Source organism: Salvelinus alpinus, chromosome 4, assembly GCF_045679555.1.
Source record: "Salvelinus alpinus chromosome 4, SLU_Salpinus.1, whole genome shotgun sequence".
Classification (NCBI taxonomy): domain Eukaryota; kingdom Metazoa; phylum Chordata; class Actinopteri; order Salmoniformes; family Salmonidae; genus Salvelinus; species Salvelinus alpinus.
Genome location: NC_092089.1, coordinates 28,880,924 through 28,896,509, shown reverse-complemented (window position 1 = coordinate 28,896,509; position 15,586 = coordinate 28,880,924). Strand labels below are relative to the sequence as shown.

At 47.6% G+C, this 15,586-nt stretch overlaps 2 protein-coding genes across 2 annotated transcripts in view; one reads left to right on the top strand and one right to left on the bottom strand.

Annotated features, from left to right (window-relative positions):
• The first annotated feature begins 2,639 nt into the window (after nucleotides 1-2,639).
• On the top strand, nucleotides 2,640-8,347 carry LOC139572464 (protein S100-A1-like). The gene is made up of 3 exons (XM_071395210.1): nucleotides 2,640-2,722; nucleotides 7,035-7,200; nucleotides 7,731-8,347. Exons 2-3 carry the CDS (start codon nucleotides 7,036-7,038, stop codon nucleotides 7,890-7,892), a joined length of 327 nt encoding a protein of 108 aa, XP_071251311.1. The 5' UTR covers nucleotides 2,640-2,722; nucleotide 7,035; the 3' UTR covers nucleotides 7,893-8,347.
• Nucleotides 8,348-10,596: 2,249 nt separating this feature from the next.
• LOC139573239 (neuronal acetylcholine receptor subunit beta-2-like) overlaps nucleotides 10,597-15,586 on the bottom strand; it is a 45,121-nt gene continuing 40,131 nt past the window's right edge. The window contains exon 6 of the mRNA XM_071396474.1: nucleotides 10,597-14,236. Within this exon, the coding sequence (XP_071252575.1) occupies nucleotides 14,084-14,236 (153 nt within the window). The 3' untranslated portion in view covers nucleotides 10,597-14,083. The remainder of the gene's footprint in view (nucleotides 14,237-15,586) is intronic.

The following is a 15,586-nucleotide window of genomic DNA, read 5'->3' as shown; positions in this document are numbered from 1 at the left end:
TTTTGACACGCAGTACAATATGGCTACAGGCCCGGGCCATGGCAATCCACTGCTACAATAGCACACTGACTGAGACAGTAAGTGATACCCCATTGTGGCTCTCTCTGCACCTCGTCTCCATTGTGGCTCTCTCTGCACCTCGTCTCCATTGTGGCTCTCTCTGCACCTCGTCTCCATTGTGGCTCTCTCTGCACCTCGTCTCCATTGTGGCTCTCTGCACCTCGTCTCCATTGTGGCTCTCTGCATCTCGTCTCCATTGTGGCTCTCTCTGCACCTCGTCTCCATTGTGGCTCTCTGCACCTTGTCTCCATTGTGGCTCTCTCTGCACCTCGTCTCCATTGTGGCTCTCTCTGCACCTCGTCTCCATTGTGGCTCTCTGCACCTCGTCTCCATTGTGGCTCTCTCTGCACCTCGTCTCCATTGTGGCTCTCTCTGCACCTCGTCTCCATTGTGGCTCTCTCTGCACCTCGTCTCCATTGTGGCTCTCTGCATCTCGTCTCCATTGTGGCTCTCTCTGCACCTCGTCTCCATTGTGGCTCTCTGCACCTTGTCTCCATTGTGGCTCTCTCTGCACCTTGTCTCCATTGTGGCTCTCTCTGCACCTTGTCTCCATTGTGGCTCTCTGCACCTCGTCTCCATTGTGGCTCTCTCTGCACCTCGTCTCCATTGTGGCTCTCTCTGCACCTTGTCTCCATTGTGGCTCTCTCTGCACCTTGTCTCCATTGTGGCTCTCCCTGCACCTTGTCTCCATTGTGGCTCTCTCTGCACCTTGTCTCCATTGTGGCTCTCTGCACCTCGTCTCCATTGTGTCTCTCTCTGCACCTTGTCTCCATTGTAGCTCTCTCTGCACATTGTCTCCATTGTGGCTCTCTCTGCACCTCGTCTCCATTGTGGCTCTCTCTGCACCTCGTCTCCATTGTGGCTCTCTCTGCACCTCGTCTCCATTGTGGCTCTCTCTGCACCTCGTCTCCATTGTGGCTCTCTCTGCACCTCGTCTCCATTGTGGCTCTCTCTGCACCTCGTCTCCATTGTGGCTCTCTCTGCACGTCGTCTCCATTGTGGCTCTCTCTGCACCTCGTCTCCATTGTGGCTCTCTCTGCACCTCGTCTCCATTGTGGCTCTCTCTGCACCTCGTCTCCATTGTGGCTCTCTCTGCACCTCGTCTCCATTGTGGCTCTCTCTGCACCTCGTCTCCATTGTGGCTCTCTCTGCACCTCGTCTCCATTGTGGCTCTCTCTGCACCTCGTCTCCATTGTGGCTCTCTCTGCACCTCGTCTCCATTGTGGCTCTCTCTGCACCTCGTCTCCATTGTGGCTCTCTGCACCTCGTCTCCATTGTGGCTCTCTGCACCTCGTCTCCATTGTGGCTCTCTCTGCACCTCGTCTCCATTGTGGCTCTCTCTGCACCTCGTCTCCATTGTGGCTCTCTCTGCACCTCGTCTCCATTGTGGCTCTCTCTGCACCTCGTCTCCATTGTGGCTCTCTCTGCACCTCGTCTCCATTGTGGCTCTCTCTGCACCTCGTCTCCATTGTGGCTCTCTCTGCACCTTGGCTCTGTGGCCAAAGTGTATAAATAGGCTACACCACATTGCTTCCCTCTGCTCCTCTCCTCTTCTGCTTCCCCTCTCCTCCTCCTCTCCTCTTCTGCTTTCCCTCTCCTCCTCCTCTCCTCTTCTGCTTTCCCTCTCCTCCTCCTCTCCTCTTCTGCTTTCCCTCTCCTCCTCCTCTCCTCTTCTGCTTTCCCTCTCCTCCTCCTCTCCTCTTCTGCTTTCCCTCTCCTCCTCCCCTCTTCTGCTTTCCCTCTCCTCCTCCTCTCCTCTTCTGCTTTCCCTCTCCTCCTCTTCTGCTTTCCCTCTCCTCCTCCTCTCCTCTTCTGCGTTCCCTCTCCTCCTCTTCTGCTTTCCCTCTCCTCCTCCTCTCCTCTTCTGCTTTCCCTCTCCTCTTCTGCTTTTCCTCTCATCTCCCTGGCTTTCTCAAAAACTTCTTGAAAGATAATTAATGATTTCATTAAGATTTAATTGACATCTCTCACAGGTGAAACTGCTAGAGTGTTCTCCAGTATTCTTGACACTAGGTCAAGCTCTATACCATACTATACCATACTCTACAGTAATGAGTATGCTACACCAGAGGGGGTCATATTTGATACTAATAATGTAAATGTGATCATCCTGAGGTAGTGATGTGGTGTCATGTCTGACAGCTTTTATGAAGGATGGATCTTATCTGTCCATCACAGGAAGGCAGGTGTCCGTCGTGTAAACAGAGAAGGAGGAGAGGAGACGGGGGGATGGGACAGAGAAGAAGAGCAACAGGTGGAAGAAGAGAGGGATGGGAGGGGGGAGAGAGGCGGAGTGGGAGGAGGGGAGAGAGGCGGAGTGGGAGGAGGGAGAGAGGCGTAGTGGGAGGATAGGAGAGAGGCGGAGTGGGAGGAGGGGAGAGAGGCGTAGTGGGAGGATAGAGAGAGGCGGAGTGGGAGGAGATAGAGAAGTGAAGTGGGAGGAGATAGAGAGGCGTAGTGGGAGGATAGAGAGAGGCGTAGTGGGAGGATAGAGAGAGGCGTAGTGGGAGGATAGAGAGAGGCGGAGTGGGAGGAGATAGAGAAGTGAAGTGGGAGGGGGGAGAGAAGTATTTAAGAGGCTGTCCATCTCCCCCTCCTCACCGTTCTTCGTTACTCTCCCTCTACGTGTCCAACAGCAGGCCAGCACTCCTCCTTTGCTCAGGTAAGGAAGAAAGGTTGACTCAGGAATTAATGCCATTTTCAGCAACAGGCAAAACAATTCAGCCCGTTTGCTCTTCAGGAGGTAGTTCTGTCTAGCACGGTAAAATGTGTAGCAGATGAAATATATTTCAGCTGTTTGTGATCTAGAGACAATGATACAAAGTTTGCGTTGCTGTAACCCTAAACAACGTCAATATAACTCTTACAGAAAGGGGAAAGCACACAGCCTGTACTGTAGACTTCACTACTCTGTGTTTGGTGATTTCATGTCTATTCCCTGGTCTATACCGGTGTGATGTTAGCCTGTATAGAGTTTATGACCTGTTGTGTTTCCTCTGTCCTGACCTCTCTTCTTTTTCTTCTTTATTTTCTGTTTATGTAAATATCTTGCTCAAAGGAGGCAAATCTATATTTTTCCTAAACAAGAATGACCTCAGATTTCTGTTGGGATAAAGTGAATTTGATACAGTGTAAATGTAATTGTAGGGAAAGAAGTAGAGTGGTCAGGAAAGAGGGGTGGTGGAGGTAAGATGGAGAGGTGGGGAAGGGATGGGGAGCGAAGGGAAGGTGGAGGGGTGGGATGGGATCAACAGATAGATGGAAGGTGGAGGGGTGGGATGGAGAGGTAGAGGGGTGGGATAAAGATATGGAGGGGTGGGATAGAGATATGGAGAGATGAGGGGTGGGATAAAGATATGGAGGGGTGGGATAGAGATATGGAGAGATGAGGGGTGGGATAAAGATATGGAGGGGTGGGATAGAGATATGGAGAGATGAGGGGTGGGATAAAGAGATGGAGGGATGGGATAGAGATATGGAGAGATGAGGGGTGGGATAAAGATATGGAGGGGTGGGATAGAGATATGGAGAGATGAGGGGTGGGATAAAGATATGGAGAGATGAGGGGTGGGATAAAGATATGGAGGGATGGGATAGAGATATGGAGAGATGAGGGGTGGGATAGAGATATGGAGAGATGAGGGGTGGGATAAAGAGATGGAGGGATGGGATAGAGATATGGAGAGATGAGGGGTGGGATAAAGATATGGAGGGATGGGATAGAGATATGGAGAGATGAGGGGTGGGATAAAGAGATGGAGGGATGGGATAGAGATATGGAGAGATGAGGGGTGGGATAAAGATATGGAGAGATGAGGGGTGGGATAAAGATATGGAGGGATGAGGGGTGGGATAAAGATATGGAGGGATGGGATAGAGATATGGAGAGATGGAGGGGTGGGATAGAGATATGGAGAGATGAGGGGTGGGATAAAGATATGGAGGGATGGGATAGAGATATGGGGAGATGAGGGGTGGGATAAAGATATGGAGAGATGAGGGGTGGGATAAAGATATGGAGGGATGGGATAGAGATATGGAGAGATGGAGGGGTGGGATAGAGATATGGAGAGATGAGGGGTGGGATAAAGAGATGGAGGGATGGGATAGAGATATGGAGAGATGAGGGGTGGGATAAAGATATGGAGAGATGAGTTTATGACCTGTTGTGTTTCCTCTGTCCTGACCTCTCTTCTTTTTCTTCTTTATTTTCTGTTTATGTAAATATCTTGCTCAAAGGAGGCAAATCTATATTTTTCCTAAACAAGAATGACCTCAGATTTCTGTTGGGATAAAGTGAATTTGATACAGTGTAAATGTAATTGTAGGGAAAGAAGTAGAGTGGTCAGGAAAGAGGGGTGGTGGAGGTAAGATGGAGAGGTGGGGAAGGGATGGGGAGCGAAGGGAAGGTGGAGGGGTGGGATGGGATCAACAGATAGATGGAAGGTGGAGGGGTGGGATGGAGAGGTAGAGGGGTGGGATAAAGATATGGAGGGGTGGGATAGAGATATGGAGAGATGAGGGGTGGGATAAAGATATGGAGAGATGAGGGGTGGGATAAAGATATGGAGGGATGGGATAGAGATATGGAGAGATGAGGGGTGGGATAAAGATATGGAGAGATGAGGGGTGGGATAAAGATATGGAGGGATGGGATAGAGATGGAGGGGTGGGATAGAGATATGGAGAGATGAGGGGTGGGATAAAGAGATGGAGGGATGGGATAGAGATATGGAGAGATGAGGGGTGGGATAAAGATATGGAGAGATGAGGGGTGGGATAAAGATATGGAGGGATGGGATAGAGATATGGAGAGATGGAGGGGTGGGATAGAGATATGGAGAGATGAGGGGTGGGATAAAGATATGGAGGGATGGGATAGAGATATGGAGAGATGAGGGGTGGGATAAAGAGATGGAGGGATGGGATAGAGATATGGAGAGATGAGGGGTGGGATAAAGAGATGGAGGGGTGGGATAGAGATATGGAGAGATGAGGGGTGGGATAAAGATATGGAGGGATGGGATAGAGATATGGAGAGATGAGGGGTGGGATAAAGAGATGGAGGGATGGGATAGAGATATGGAGAGATGAGGGGTGGGATAAAGATATGGAGGGATGGGATAGAGATATGGAGAGATGAGGGGTGGGATAAAGAGATGGAGGGATGGGATAGAGATATGGAGAGATGAGGGGTGGGATAAAGAGATGGAGGGATGGGATAGAGATATGGAGAGATGAGGGGTGGGATAAAGATATGGAGGGATGGGATAGAGATATGGAGAGATGAGGGGTGGGATAAAGATATGGAGGGATGGGATAGAGATATGGAGAGATGAGGGGTGGGATAAAGAGATGGAGGGATGGGATAGAGATATGGAGAGATGAGGGGTGGGATAAAGAGATGGAGGGGTGGGATAGAGATATGGAGAGATGAGGGGTGGGATAAAGAGATGGAGGGATGGGATAGAGATATGGAGAGATGAGGGGTGGGATAAAGAGATGGAGGGGTGGGATGGAGGCAGGGTGGTGGGATACATACACCTGTCTTCTCTGTTACCAACCATCCAGTCCAGCTCAGGTAGAGAGCAGCTCAGGTTCCTATGGTCCCAGTTCCTCCTGTACTGGGTTGGACAGGACAGGACAGGGCTATAGGGTTAGAGACAGAGTTAGAGCTGGGTGTGTTTCTACCTGGTGTGAGTTTCACTCTTATCAGAAGGCTGGGGTTCACATATCCTGCTCACTATTACCTATCTCCTTTCCATCAGTGTCTCAATGTGGCTCCCCACAGATCCAGGATCAACTTATCCTTAAGTGGGGAAACTAATCATCAATCATCATCATACTCCATGGCTAACTGTCTGGGGCTTTAGTAATGTAGTAGGGCTCTTGGGGTCTGTAGTTCTTCAGATGTTGGGTAGGATGACTTTATACTTGTGACTAATTCAGGAACTAGACAGGGTTGAGGAACAAGCAACTCTCTCTCTCTCTCTCTCTGTCTATTCATCCATCCATCCCTCTCTCTCTCGTCCTATGTTGATACTGTGTCTCTGTACCAGTGGAGGCTGCTGAGGGGAGGATGGATCATAATAATGTCCGGAATGGAGTGATATCAAACACGTTTTTTGGGGGGTGTTTCATGTGTTTGATATCACTCCATTCCAGCCATTATTATGAGATGTCCTCCTCTCACCAGCCTCCACTGCTCTCTACAGTGTGTTTGACTGATCCATCTGATCCTGGCTCAGCTTCCATGAGAAAATACACACACTCTGCACAGGCTACATCACTTGATGTCCTACTACAATGTGAAACACCTACTCATGATCCTAACCATGTCTATTGTCTCTCTACCTCTGTAGTGTCTAACAATGTTATTAATCATGATCCTAATCATGTCTATTGTCTCTCTACCTCTGTAGTATGTCTAACAATGTTATTAATCATGATCCTAACCATGTCTATTGTCTCTCTACCTCTGTAGTATGTCTAACAATGTTATTAATCATGATCCTAACCATGTCTATTGTCTCTCTACCTCTGTAGTGTCTAACAATGTTATTAATCATGATCCTAATCATGTCTATTGTCTCTCTACCTCTGTAGTATGTCTAACAATGTTATTAATCATGATCCTAACCATGTCTATTGTCTCTCTACCTCTGTAGTATGTCTAACAATGTTATTAATCATGATCCTAACCATGTCTATTTTCTCTCTACCTCTGTAGTGTCTAACAATGTTATTAATCATGATCCTAATCATGTCTATTGTCTCTCTACCTCTGTAGTATGTCTAACAATGTTATTAATCATGATCCTAACCATGTCTATTGTCTCTCTACCTCTGTAGTGTCTAACAATGTTATTAATCATGATCCTAACCATGTCTATTGTCTCTCTACCTCTGTAGTATGTCTAACAATGTTATTAATCATGATCCTAACCATGTCTATTGTCTCTCTACCTCTGTAGTATGTCTAACCCTACCAAGACAGAGAATGTGTCCACCTTGGAGACCGCCATGCAGCTGATGATCCAGACCTTCCATAAGTATTCTGGAGACGAGGGAGACAAATACACCCTGAGCAGAGCAGAGCTCAAAGTGATGCTCTCTGCAGAGCTGGGCAACTACCTGGGGGTAAGGAGATTCACACACACACAGACACACACGCACAGACACACACACGCACAGACACACACGCACAGACACACACGCACAGACACACACGCACAGACACACACGCGCAGACACACACGCGCAGACACACACGCACAGACACACACGCACAGACACACACGCACAGACACACACGCACAGACACACACGCACAGACACACACGCACACAAACACAGACACACAGACACACACACACACAGACACACACACACAGACACACACACACAGACACACACACACAGACACACACACACACACACAGACACACACACACAGACACACACGCACAGACACACACACACAGACACACACACAGACACACAGACACACACACAGACACACACGCACAGACACACACGCACAGACACACACACACACACACACAGACACAGACAGACACACACACACAGACAGACACACACACACAGACACACACACACACACACGCACAGACACACAGCGTAAAAGTCTTCCTCTCTCCCTCACCCAGAATGCCCAGGACAAGGAAGCAGTGGACAAGGTGATGGGGGACCTGGATGCCAACAATGATGGAGAGGTGGACTTCACTGAGTTTGTTATTCTGGTGGGGGCTCTCACCGTCGCCTGCAACGACTTCTTCCTGGAGTACAACAACAAGGGGGAGAAGAAGTGAACACAACACACACATGTACACAACACACACATGTACACTCACACACATGTACACTCACACATATCTATGCTCTCTCTCTCACACTCACTCACTCACTCAGGAGAGGAGGATGATTATTATGAGACATCTCCACTCAAATCCTGGCTAGGCTTAATGTCTACTGTTTAATAACAGAGACCTACACACACCATACATACCACACACATGCACACACACACACTCTGAGATGTTCATAGATGCATCGTGTCACACTGGGCAGTGTGTTTTGTGTTTAGTGTGTGTGCCGTCTCGATCCAAACCAAACCCAACACCCAGAAGTTTATTCCAGAGTGAAAATGTGGAGAGTTTAAGTCATCATTAATAACGGTCATTGTTGAACATGTGAATATAATTTTTCTGTCTTTTCATTCGTTTTGTTAAACTGTTCCTCCTCGATAGAATAAACATGACATTTAACCAAAGCTTGTCGTGGAGTATTGTTGTGGTTTCTGGATACGTTGTGTGTATGTTTGGGATATTCCTAATTTTACCCAGTCTCTCTGATGGATGAGAGGAGTAGTAACACAGTCTGGCCACCAGATGGGAGCAGAGTGAGAGACACTCCAGGGATGGACTTTTGTGTCTGTGCTGCACTTCCATTAACTTAATCAAGTCAAATTGTATTGGCCACATACACGTGTTTAGCAGATGTTATTGCGGGTGTAGCGAAATGCTTGTGTTTGTAGCTCCAACAGTTCAGTAATATCTAACAAGTATTTCACAACATATACACACACATCTAAGTAAAGGAATGGAATTAAGAATATATAAATATATGATGAGCAATGTCAGAGCGGCATAGACTAAGATACAGTAGAATAGGATACAGTATATACATACGAGATGAATAATGAAAAATGTGTAAACATTACTAAAGTAACTGGCGTTCCATTTATTAAAGTGGCCAGTGATTCCAAGTCTATGTATATAGTCAGCAGCCTCTATGTGCTAGAGATGTCTATTTAACAGTCTGATGGCCTTGCGATAGAAGCTGTCTTGGAGGGCAGATAGTTTGCGTCGGGCAGACCGCACCACCCTCTGGAGAGCCCTGCGGTCGCGGGCGGTGCAGTTGCCGTACCAGGTGATGATACAGCCGACAGGATGCTCTCAATTGTGCATCTGTAAAAGTTTATGAGGGTTTTCGGTGCCAAACCCTCGGCACCTTCTTCACACCACTGTCTGTGTGGGTGGACCATTTCAGTTTGTCAGTGATGTGTACGCCGAAAAACTTGAAGCTTTCCACCTTCTCCACTGCGGTCCCGTCGAGGTCATTCTGAAGGATATTACCTGAATAGCCTAATATTTTACATTACCACTGATACCAACAGTACCTGGATGGCCTGACAGTGACAGATCCGTTTCATCCATACCTTATGAAGATCTGTGAAGCTTCACAATGAGCTCTATAATCTGTCCAACAACAGATCTCAGAACTGTGTTCCACGCTGACCCATCTTAGACTGTCTTCTCATTTTTAAGATGTTCTTCCTAAAGTTGAATCCAAAGCCAACATTACTGAATATTAAACCTTTAGAATTAGCAGAACAGACAAAATCCCTCAGGAAACAGATATTCAGGATGGTGGTAGTCTATACCAAATATGGAATATTTCCATTGTCGATGAAGACTGATGTGGTACAGAATTGTAATGTGACAGGAATGCATTAATCAAACATTCCAAATGATACTACAACACATATGCAAACACACAATCCTGTAAATGTGCACATACAACAGTTGGTTGGCAGTAGGAAGAACTTGAAATTACCTTGAAACAGGCCTGTTAGTACAGTAATAGTTTATTTTACTGTAATGCTACAGCACTTTGAATCAGGTTACTGGCCACAGAGTTTGTTTTACTGTAAAGCTACAGCTCTTTGAATCAGGTTACTGGCCACAGCGTTTGTTTTACTGTAAAGCTACAGCACTTTGAATCAGGTTACTGGCCACAGAGTTTGTTTTACTGTAAAGCTACAGCTCTTTGAATCAGGTTACTGGCCACAGAGTTTGTTTTACTGTAAAGCTACAGCTCTTTGAATCAGGATACTGGCCACAGAGTTTGTTTTACTGTAAAGCTACAGCTCTTTGAATCAGGTTACTGGCCACAGTGTTTGTTTTACTGTAAAGCTACAGCTCTTTGAATCAGGTTACTGGCCACAGTGTTTGTTTTACTGTAAAGCTACAGCACTTTGAATCAGGTTACTGGCCACAGTGTTTGTTTTACTGTAAAGCTACAGCACTTTGAATCAGGTTACTGGCCACAGTGTTTGTTTTTCTGTAAAGCTACAGCTCTTTGAATCAGGATACTGGCCACAGTGTTTGTTTTACTGTAAAGCTACAGCTCTTTGAATCAGGTTGCTGGCCACAGTGTTTGTTTTACTTTGTGTGTGTGTGTGTGTGTGTGTGTGTGTGTGTGTGTGTGTGTGTGTGTGTGTGTGTGTGTGTGTGTGTGTGTGTGTGTGTGTGTGTGTGTGTGTGTGTGTGTGTGTGTGTGTGTGTGTGTGTCTGTCTGTCTGTCTGTCTGTCTGTCTGTCTGTCTGTCTGTCTGTCTGTGTGTGTGTGTGTGTGTGTGTGTGTGTGTGTGTGTGTGTGTGTGTGTGTGTGTGTGTGTGTGTGTCTGTGTCTGTGTGTGTGTGTGTCAGAAGAACATACAACAGAAACAGGATGTTGTACTGAACCTACACTACAACCTTTATTGGACTGTTTAAGATGCACAGGAACACAGCTGTGAGCGGTATGGGAGGACAACGCTCTCCTCTGAGTGGGGAATGGAGAAACAGACAGAGACAAAGAGAGAGGGGCAGAGGAGACAGAGACAAGAAGAAAGAACAGAGGAGAGAGAGAACAAGGGAATGATGGGGAGAGAAGGAAGAAAAGAGAGGGGTGGAGAAACGGGGAGGAGGGAGGGGATGGACAGCACTCTGTTTGCGTCACACCTTTCCTGAAGGGAAAGAGAGGCCTCCACTCCACTCCACAGGATTTCACAGCTCTCTGATAGGCTTTTCACACTCCTGGGCCTGTTCTGGGGATGTCCTGGGCCTCTCCTGGGGATGTTCTGGGTCTCTCCTGGGGATGTCCTGGGTCTCTCCTGGGGATGTCCTGGGTCTCTCCTGGGGATGTCCTGGGTCTCTCCTGGGGATGTCCTGGGGTTCTTCTGGGGATGTCCTGGGCCTCTCCTGGGTATGTCCTAGGGTTTTCCTGGGGATGTCCTGGGCCTCTCCTGGGGATGTCCTGGGTCTCTCCTGGGGATGTCCTGGGGTTCTCCTGGGGATGTCCTGGGCCTCTCCTGGGGATGTCCTAGGGTTCTCCTGGGGATGTCCTGGGGGTCTCCTGGGGATGTCCTGGGGATGTCCTGGGTCTCTCCTGGGGATGTCCTGGGGTTCTCCTGGGGATGTCCTGGGGTTCACCTGGGAATATTCTGGACTACCCCACTGTGAAAAGCCTGTGTCCCACAGAGTGACGCAAGGTCATAGAAGGGGATCACTCAGGATGGCAGTTAACACTCAGCTAGAGGTATATTGTGCTGGCTGGCTGGCTGGCTGGCTGGCTGGCGTGCGTGCGTGTGTGTCCAAATCCCACCCCACCGGGACCTGTTATAGCCAGATTCAGAGGGAGGAGGAACAGAGGGATAGAGAGAGATTGACAGAGGGAGCATAACATGAGGAATCTGTCATTCAGAGATGGACAGAGAAGAGGGGAGGAGATGGAAAAAGGAAGGAGGGGGCTGAGAGAGCAGGAGTGAGGGAAGGGAGGTAGTTCTTCAGTGTGTAGGTGTGCTGGTCATTACCCATTACCCAATCAACTTCTATACTACAGATGTCCAGGGAGAGAGAGAACGAGGGGGGATGGAGGGAAGAGGTGAGACAGCGCGGGAAGTAAGCTCTCTTGCACATTGCGTCGCACAGATATGATAATGCTGTGGGCAATGAGTACACACACACACCCATCAGACATTAAGTAAATGAACCTGGCCCATTACTGTAATAACTATAGGTGGCGTGTGTTCTGACAATAATAATAATACAGCATTACACACCGTTACACACTGGGGAGAGTCAGCTACAGAGCACAACACAATCTGAGAGAGGGAGGACAGGAGGCGGAAGGAGGGAGGACAGGTGGGGGAAGGAGGAGAGGAGAGAGGGGGTAGGAGGAGAGGACAGGAGGGGGAAGGAGGTGTGGAGAGAGGGGGAAGGACAGGAGGGGGAAGGAGGAGAGGAGAGAGGGGGAAGGACAGGAGGGGGAAGGAGGGGAGGAGAGGGGGGGAAGGACAGGAGGGGAGGAGAGGAGAGGGGGAGAAGGAGGAGAGGGCAGGAGGGCGAAGGAGGGGAGGAGAGGGGGGGAAGGACAGGAGGGGAGGAGAGGGGGAGAAGGAGGAGAGGGCAGGAGGGCGAAGGAGGGGAGGACAGGAGGGGGAAGGAGGGGAGGAGAGAGGGGGAAGGAGGAGAGGGCAGGAGGGAGAAGGAGGGGAGGACAGGAGGGGGAAGGAGGGGAGGAGAGAGGGAGGAAAGGAAGAGAGGACAGAGAGTGAGACACTGTCTTACTCTGATAATGAGAATCACAGTGTTGACAGAAATGAACATTTGTGCAAACATTCATAACACACAATAGCGTATGTTTCATGAGAAAACATCCTTATTCCAACAATACATATCATCTGTCAGTTCTATATTTATTTACCACCCAATTTTGTGCAATCATGGCTCAACTGTAAAAGGAGGGAATTTACTCCATCTTGGCTCAACCCAATCTCAGTTTCCCAGGAACTTACTGAATCTAGACTCATCCCCTTGCAACTGAACCCGATGGCACAAGCTGCTATTATCCCAATAGAGCTGTATACGCAGACATTCTACACCTTTATCATTCTCTAAGGCTGAATCCCAAATCACCCCCTTCGCCTGGCCCCTCGGCCCTCCACTTGCGCGTTCACACGCGCCTCCGCCATTTGCACAAGTGTACTAAAGCTGAGGGAGTGAAAATGATGGGGGCGTAGGGGCTAATTAGATCCTCCTATAGCCACTTCGACCTAGCCAGCACGGATGCAGGCTTCAGAGCGAAGTACTATCCCGACACTCACTGCTATATGTTTGAAGTTAGCACAATTGAATTGTAAAAAATGGAGAGGCGTGTCTAATTATATACCATGTGCATGTGTTTATGTCTGATTCAGAGACTGGTCCTGAAGTTGATGGGTTTATTGATCCCATCGCCACTCTCTGGAAGTCACCCTCGGAGCTTCAACATGTGACAGCGGAGGGAGTTGGTAGGGGCGAGGGGGCGGTTTGGGATTCACCATAACTACTTCATCTCATTCCATCTAACTCTCTGTCAATATCCCTCTTTCATCTCTCTCCTTCACGATCTGTCTCTTCTACACATATAGTGTTAGCGTGCACGTCACAGGCTGTGTAGTACAGGTAATATCACATTCTTGTTTAAAAGCCTAGAGAATCATACAACAAACCACTGCACCCTACCTTTCTATCAGGAACAGACACAGAGAAATCGCAATAATATTATATTCAAAGCTATACTGTGGTACACTGCTATGTTATGGTAAAATATACTGTACTGTACTATCAGTTGGCTTAACAGAAGTGGCTTGGAAAAACAATTATGACTTGCCTTTACATTTTTCTGATTGGTTGACACAGTTTCCAATCAAGGTTCTGTTACTGAAGCATTAAGTTCTGTACCAGTTGAAGGTGCGACGATATACTCTCAGTAAGCTTGCACAGTCAGCTTGGAATGAAGAGCATTGATTGGTTGGCGTAGCGTTCTACAGGATGTCAAACAATTTAGAGATTGTCCTCTCTCCCTGATTGGCTCCTGCCGCTTATCACTCAGAGGGAGAGAGGAGAGTGATAACTCCACCGTCCTCTGGGAAAAAGGGAAGAGTTGTCCATCCATTTATCCCTCCTCTAGAAAAAAAAATATCTTTAATACGATGTTGGTGTTCAGTTTTTCAGTTCAGAACAGTTCAGTAGAAAGGCTATAAAGGTTAACAGGTGTGGCTTCTGTCCAATTTAGTTCCACAGACTTAATAAAACCCACTTCCCCTGCTGGGCAGGTCCCTCCCTCCTGCCCCTGTCCTGCTGTGCTGATTGGGTCGGGGCGGTGTCCATCGATGCTGCTGGGCACCTGGTTGGTCAGCCATTGGTGTTGGTGATGGTCTTGGCAGTGTAGTTCTGGAACAGTGGCTGGAGGAACATCCCGACCGTTCCGGACACACACACAATTATAAAGATCCACAGGAAGAGACGGTCGATCACCATGGCAACATACTTCCAGTCCTCGCTCACCTGAAGAGGGTGAAGGCAGAGGTTTACATAAGTACAGTGCTTACAAAAAGTATTCACACCCTTTGACTTTTTTCACATGTTGTTGTGTTACAAGATAGGATTAAAATGTATTTAATTGTCATTTTTTTGTGAACGATCTACACAAAATACTCCAATGTCAAAGTGGAAGAACAATGCTAACATTTGTAAAAAATCTATGAAAAATAAAACCCTAATATACAGTATCTTGTTTACATAAGTAGTGTAACGACCCTGGGTTTATGAGCGCGGATATCGACTCTGCCACTCGAGCATGCTTTTTGGGCACAGTCGATGACGCGCTGGACTTCGGGCTAGAAGGTCGAGGGTTCGAGACCTGCTCCTTGCTGTTTCATTACATTGGTGTCAGAAGTGATCGGACCTTGCATCCACGACAGTGCGTGTGCTTGGCCAGTGAGTGAATTCCTATAAGATGTAGAGTCACAAGCTAGCGCGGGGACGTGCTCTTTGAAAGGAGGGAGTAGTGTAACGACCCTGGGCTTATAAGTGCGGATATCAACTCTGCCACTTAAGCATGTTTTTGGGGCACAGTCGATAGCGACTTCGGACTAGAAGGTCGAGGGTTCGAGACCTGCTCCCTGCTGTTTCATTACAGTATTCATCCCCCTGAGTCAATACAGTGCATGTTAGAATCAGCTTTGGCAGCGATTACAGCTGTGAGTCTTTCTGTGTAAGTCTCTAAGAGCTTTGCACACTTGGATTGTACAATCTATGCCCATTATTCTTTTAAAAATGATTCAAGCTCTGTCAAGTTGGTTGTTGGTCATTTTCAAGTCTTGCCATAGATTTTTTGACCTTGGGTTTTAGGTTATTGTTCTAATGAAAGGTGAATTTGTCTCTCAGTGTCTGTTGGAAAGCAGACTGAATCAGGTTTACCTGATGCCTGTGCTTAGCTCTATTCCATTTATTTTTATCCTAAAAAACTCCCTAGTCCTTGCCGATGACAAGCATACCCATAACATGATGCAGCCACCACCATGCTTGAAAATATTTAGAGTGGTACTCATTGATGTGTTATGTCGGATTAGCCCCAAACACAACGCTTTGTATTCAGGACAAAAAAAGTATTACTTTAGTGCCTTATTGCAAACAGGATGCATGTTTTGGAATATGTGTATTCTGTACAGGCTACCTTCTTTTCACTCTGTTATCTAGGTTAGTATTGTGGAGAAACTAAAATGTTTTTGATCCATCCTCAGTTTTCTCCTATCACAGCCATTAAACTCTCTAACTGTTTTAAAGTCACCATTGGCTTTATGGTAAAATCCCTGAGAGGTGTCCTTCCTCTCTGGCAGCTGAGTTAGGAAGGAC